Below are 6,000 nucleotides of genomic sequence, written 5' to 3'. Positions count from 1 at the left end.
ACGCTCACGGTGTCATTTCAGATCTATTTATAAAATAATTCACTTGTGTAGCTGTGTGTTGATATACAGTCGTTTTTTGAACACACGATATGTGTCCATTCCTTACACACAATTAAGCCCTCTAAGTTTTAACAGCCTGGCCATTCAATGCAAACAATACTTTGGCTTTGTTTAACGTGGGTTCACTGGTGATAGTCATCAGGATCTATTATTAACAGTCGTACTCGGATTTGATACATAGCTCACATAAATCTGATATACCGAGCGAAGAAGTAGTTCACAATATTTTGCTCTTAACGCGGTAAAGAAGATCAAATTCAGGTGAAATCTTTCCTCCGATCTCCACCTTGATTTCATAAACAGTCAACAACAGCCTGAAGAAGGATTTTAAAACGTTGTTACAGCTTCAACTAAAACTGGAAAACAAGATGCCAACAAACATTTAGAGACATTCTGCTACAAAACCTTTACCATGTGAAATGTCAATACACATATAAGGTATACAAAGTCACAAATAAGCATGAGATACCTCAGAGATATACAATAATAGTATCACTGCTTGTTTTATTGTGCCTGACCTACAGCATCTGGTGCTGAGACCCTTTCAGGCAAATAACAGTACAAAGCCATCAAAGAAATATCTTACAAATTAAGTTACACTCGCCAGTCAAGACTCGTCCTGCCACATGTTTCAACCATCAAATGATGTTTAAAATATCTGAAGCTTTTATGTATTGCTGCGCCGGTCCCCAGGAAACGTGGGGTCGAAGGTGAGAGAAGATGACAGGAGAGTCAGCGAGCTTCACTGTGTGAATGAGAGGAGCTGCTGAAAGTGTACTTGGCCTGGAAACATGTGAGAGAGACATGAAACATGTAAGAAAGGCATGTTTAACAGGTGAATTGGACTTCTGTCAAAGAGCCTTACTTATGACTACGAGTTACTCTCCATATTTGCAGACATCGCTTCACTCCACATTGAGAATGGCCCAGTAGTCTTTCTTGTCCTGATAACAGAAACAAAAAAGATCATTAAAGTCACAAACCTTTACCATTGACAGCATCACTGGAAACACTGTTTGTGGCCTAGAGCAGCACGTCTCACCTCTGACATTACAGGCAGGTTATCATGAGGAAGGAGCCAGTTGATTCGGTTCTTGGTTCTCTGTCTCTGGAGGAGCTTCCTCAGCAGCCTCTTCACCTTCCTGTCCCTTGGGTCGGCACATTTCACTGCCTTTTTAGTGTAGAGACTGCAAAGAAGAATAGATAACAGACTTTGATAAACGTATACTGATCTACAGTGAAGGAGAAGGACATAAAGTCTACATTTGTCAATGAAGATGCAAAGAATCCAGAATGTGAGTTGGAATAATCAGACAAACAAACGGTGACTCTCTGAACCCATCATGTCTACAGTATGCTACAGTTTACTTAACGAAACCCTGCTGCTCTGCTGGATCACACAGCGTGTTCACATGGACTGTTATTCCCACATATTTCCTTTCCTACTTCCCCACGATTACCGCTCCAAGCCCGGCCATAACAACATGACCTGGAAAGATGACAATGGCTCTTCCCTCCTTCTAACAAGAGGCATATTTTCCATGCCTGCAGATTGCTGATTTAGCTCCAAGAAGTGAGTTGGAGTACTTGCATGATGGCTTGTATACTGCAGTCGGGCCCCTCTGTTTGCACCTCAAACCGCAGCACATCCTTGGTGCGCACCTTGCCCTGGGAATACAGCATGCAGCACTGAACGTCCCTCTGCATCTGCACGCCATTAGCTTTAAAACAGGGAACACAAACAAACAGAGAAAGTTTGAGCTATCTTTGTCTGTCAGATTATTCTGAGTCACTGCCTCCTGTTTCCCAGCTGCTATACACCGTTACAAAAGTTTTAGACCCAATCAAGCCAAAGTGCAGCTGCTGAAACACACTTCGGTTTGTGAGAAACATAATTTGAAACAGAAAGAAAACTTATATAAACACATGGATTGCCCCTGCAAAAACATTGTCATACCATGAAGTTATAGACACAAATACACACCTGCCTACACACACACGCACACGAGAATATCAGAGGAATTACAATGGCATCCCATTGGGTTGGAAAACACATTCTGGTGCCAAGAAAAATGAGAGAAAGTGGGAGAAAGAAAAGGGGGAGGAGTGCGTGCGTGCATGTGCAAGGCTTGTTGTGATGCAGTTTGATCCAAAGCAAATCTGTAAACAAATCAAAGTGTGACATGAAGCAGCAGGAGCTGAAAAATAGGACAGTGCTGCTTTGTTGTGCCTCCAATGTATCTGAATCCAAAAGCACTTTCAGGGCTTTCACCACAGTATCACACAGCCTCTGTTCATGTGAGAGTGTGTATGTGTGTGTGATTTCAGATGCTCCAGCCTTCTGCCCCTCTGTTTACATCCATGCCTCCCTCCCTGCTGTCTGCTGCTGCTGCTGCTACCTCTCTGTCCCTATTCTGTCTTCGCCATCGCTCTCCATGCTTCACTGTCCACCTGCAGAGAGAATGAAAGCCACACAAAACACACACACACACACACACACAAACACATGCACACAAACACGTGCACACATGCACTTGCACGTAGCCAAAGTGTGGCTGTGTGCCCTACCTTCCACAGATGCCAAGAAGATGACAGTGAGAGAAAGGACAGTGAACATCTGCAGCATGAGCATGATGAGGCCTGGATGAGAGGAGGATGACCGACTCTGTCACTTCTCCCTATGGCTGCCTCTCTTATATCACTCCCTCCCTCTCTTTATACCTCCCTGCCCATCTCTAACTCACTCACTTCCACCACCTCTCTTTTTTTCTGTCACACCGTCCTTCCCTCCCACCCTCGGTTGATCCGTTTGCAGTCATTCTCACGCTCAGCAGAACTCCTCCTCTATATTTTCCAGTTTCTTTCTCATCCATCTCACCTCTCACTCATTTCTCCCTCTTGTCTCCTCAGTCATGATGCCAAGCCTCATTTGTCTCTCATGAGGGTTTAAATTCCTACTTCATCGCCTTAATTCTCCTTTCAAAAGATGATTTTTCTCATTTAAGTCTGGGGAAGATCAAAGTATTGATAGCAAGAAGTTTACATCAATTCCCATGACCTTTCCGCTTTTAGGTGACACTGTTATTTCAAATGTTGTTTCAAATGAACAACATCATATGTTTAAACTTGGTGTGCAGGCTTGTGATTATAATGGGGCAACAGAAGCATCAGATATGGGCCGTTCTTCAACCCTCAGAAAAAGAGTCCAACAGAAGTTTACAAAGTGAAGTTGTGGCATTGGCACAAAAAGTTCAGTAATCTGTAAGTAATCAATGCATTTCCTAAAACCGGTCTAACATGACTGTTTGATTTGAAATACAGTTCATTTTTAAGGCATGTAGAAGTAAACTGTAATGTGTGTGATGATAACAAGTTTCCTACACTTTCGATGTCGCTGGTCCTCAAAAGTTTAAAAAAAAAACTCAAAAATAGTGGCATTGTTAGATTTCAGACAAAGGAAGGCACAACAATAAACTGCCCTGTTGTTACATCTATCCATCCTCTATACCACAGGTTCTCACCTTATAAGGTGGAACCTTTTCAAGGACCCCCACATAGCCCTTGCATCAATAAAACACAATTTACTGCCATTTGTATCCCTAAGGTCCATAGGAATGATCTAATCTTTGAACATTTCAACTTAAGTAGAAATTCACTTCAAAAGTTCCTGTACTGGTTTTACATATAGTGTGAATTCTGTTTATTGTATTATCAATAAACAATATATTTGCACATTCATTTGAAATAAAAACAAAGTATTTTTCAGCTTTTTAAATTATTTCACAGAACCCCAAGCTATAGCTCCAGGACCCCTGGCGGTCCTCGGCCCCCAGTTTGAGAATCAGGTGTGGGCAAAATCTGGCATCCAGTTCAGCCTGATTTTGTTTGCAGTAAGAATTACAGCAAAAACATGAATTAAGTCAAATGAAAAAATTATTGTCATCCTCAAGGCTTTTCATCACTTTATCAGGCCTTTCAGGTGCTTCATTTGTGCTCAGTATTTCCAGGACTGGTGTCATGTGATGAGTCTCCATGGAGGAGAAGGGAGGGACAGAGGTGGGCGTGTGCAGGATGCAGTGACGTGCCGTGAGCACTAGGGTTGGGTAGGCAGGGCGTTGCAAATCGAGACGACCAATGAAAATTCCATATGTTTCTGCTGGCAAGTGTTAATTCAATTCAATTCAACTTTATTTGTATAGCGCAATTTACAAAAAAGTCATCTCAATGTGCTTATCAAAATATGAAATTCATAATAAGAAAGAAAAAAAACCCAACAAGATCCACATGAACAAGTATTTAACCATCTAACAAAATCAACATCATAAACACCATTAAAGAAACATAAACAATTATTTAATATAGCCTCCATACTCTCCCAACAAGATATATCTCATGACACAGCAGCACATCCGTTGATTGTGTTGGAAACACAGAAACACGGAGAAAATGACAACTCAGCCTCTGTGAGGCGCATCCACAAAGCCAATCCTTCCTTTTGTTCCATTCACTGTAGAAAGTATGAAACATGTTCTGACCTTACCTTTGCTGAAGCTCTGGTAGCTCAGGTGTTGGTCTCCATCTTTTAAAATCTGTCGTTTTTCCTCAAAAAAAAGTTTCTCTATCGTCTCTAGCGCTGTCATCCTGACTGTAGTGTTATCCCGCCCACTAGCTAGGGAACGTAGCAGCAGTGGTCACGTGATATCAATTCACTAATGCACTGTGAACGTACGTATAGCATTTAGCATAGCACGGTTACGTCCAAACGCAGCGTAGAGAGCTGCCTTTTTACGTAAATGGTTGTCATCTTGGGGAACTGACTGCGCATGCACAAACACATAAAAACACGCTATGGGAACAGACGCAGAGCAGCAATGTGCTTTTGGGAGTGGGTGTGGCCTCCTTCTGGCTCCTCCTCCTGCCTTACAGCAGAGTGAGACTGTGCAGCGTCTCTGTCGTACCAGGAAATAGAGATGTTTAGTAATATGGGCTATGAAATGCACAAAATGCTGACACTTTAAAACTTACAGGTACTGTAGGCTATCGGAAATGGAAAAATTAATCATTTATAATTATATCATAATTAAAACAAATAATCAAAATATCAATTCCGCCTTGGGTAGGGACTGATTATCTTGCCTACTGCACGTCACTGGCAGGATGAGACATAAAGGCATTTGATTGGTTCTTTCTATCCTGAACGAATGGCAGGGATTGGTCAGAGGTCTAACTCTTCATTCCATTTTCTGAATACATAATGTATTGACGATTTTACCCAGAATATAACTAAGTGTTTCTGGACAGTATTGTGGGCTCCACCTTTAAGTACACATTAGTTTAATTAAAAGCTGGAAAATGGACTACTTTAGATCATCAAATCCAAATAAAAGTGGATGTTTTGTGGCTTTTTTCATTGTGTTTTACAAAATGAAGATGATGGCAATCATTTCAACGTGGAATGAGATCCAAGTTTTGAAGTTTCATGTTACAATAATGAATAGTACATAGTGTAAATCTATATAAAAAACAAAAGTGTACCACTTATAATAAGACACATGACATCTCGTCTTCATGACTATAACCTAACCCAACAAGAAGGAGCTGAATTCCAAACATTTGGCTCACAATGTGACTCCACAGACATAATCTGTATCTTGACTTGTATCTTGATTTTTAAAATAAACATCTCTGGAACAGATATTTGCAAATGTTTTATTCCAAATATTTCTTTGATCTGATCTTAAGGAAGAATTACAAGCACAGATACTGAAACAAAGCAGCCGTCAATGACAGCGAATGCAGAGAATCTTCAAAGGAAAAAGCAATAAATACACTCACAGATGTTCCCATATTGAGGAGAATCACTGAATTTCAGCTCATCGACACTTGGAGTGTTCTGTTTGCTAATGAAAATATTTGTTTCATCGTTGTTTGATATGTATT

General features: G+C 40.9%; 1 protein-coding gene across 1 annotated transcript; it reads right to left on the bottom strand.

The window, feature by feature from the left end:
* Nucleotides 1-547: 547 nt before the first annotated feature.
* ccl44 (chemokine (C-C motif) ligand 44) lies at nt 548-2,785 on the bottom strand. The gene is made up of 5 exons (XM_028445049.1): nt 2,629-2,785; nt 1,652-1,781; nt 1,103-1,247; nt 926-1,004; nt 548-843 (listed from the first exon to the last, which is right to left on the bottom strand). The coding sequence occupies exons 1-4, from the start codon at nt 2,690-2,692 to the stop codon at nt 966-968; spliced, it is 378 nt and encodes a 125-aa protein (XP_028300850.1). The 5' UTR covers nt 2,693-2,785; the 3' UTR covers nt 548-843; nt 926-965.
* Between the last annotated feature and the right edge of the window lie 3,215 nt (nt 2,786-6,000).

This window comes from Gouania willdenowi, chromosome 4 (assembly GCF_900634775.1).
Source record: "Gouania willdenowi chromosome 4, fGouWil2.1, whole genome shotgun sequence".
NCBI classification, from domain to species: domain Eukaryota; kingdom Metazoa; phylum Chordata; class Actinopteri; order Blenniiformes; family Gobiesocidae; genus Gouania; species Gouania willdenowi.
Note: the sequence above shows the minus strand (reverse complement) of the source record. Positions and strands in the feature narration are given on the sequence as shown.

Excerpts from the sequence above, each read along its gene's own strand:
- ccl44 (XM_028445049.1), bottom strand. The coding sequence starts at position 2,692 with ATGCTCATGCTGCAGATGTTCACTGTCCTTTCTCTCACTGTCATCTTC. Across the intron at positions 1,782-2,628 it reads CTTCTTGGCATCTGTGGAAG|CTAATGGCGTGCAGATGCAG; the intron begins GTAGGGCACACA and ends CCTGTTTTAAAG. Across the intron at positions 1,005-1,102 it reads ACCTGCCTGTAATGTCAGAG|GACAAGAAAGACTACTGGGC; the intron begins GTGAGACGTGCT and ends TTCTGTTATCAG.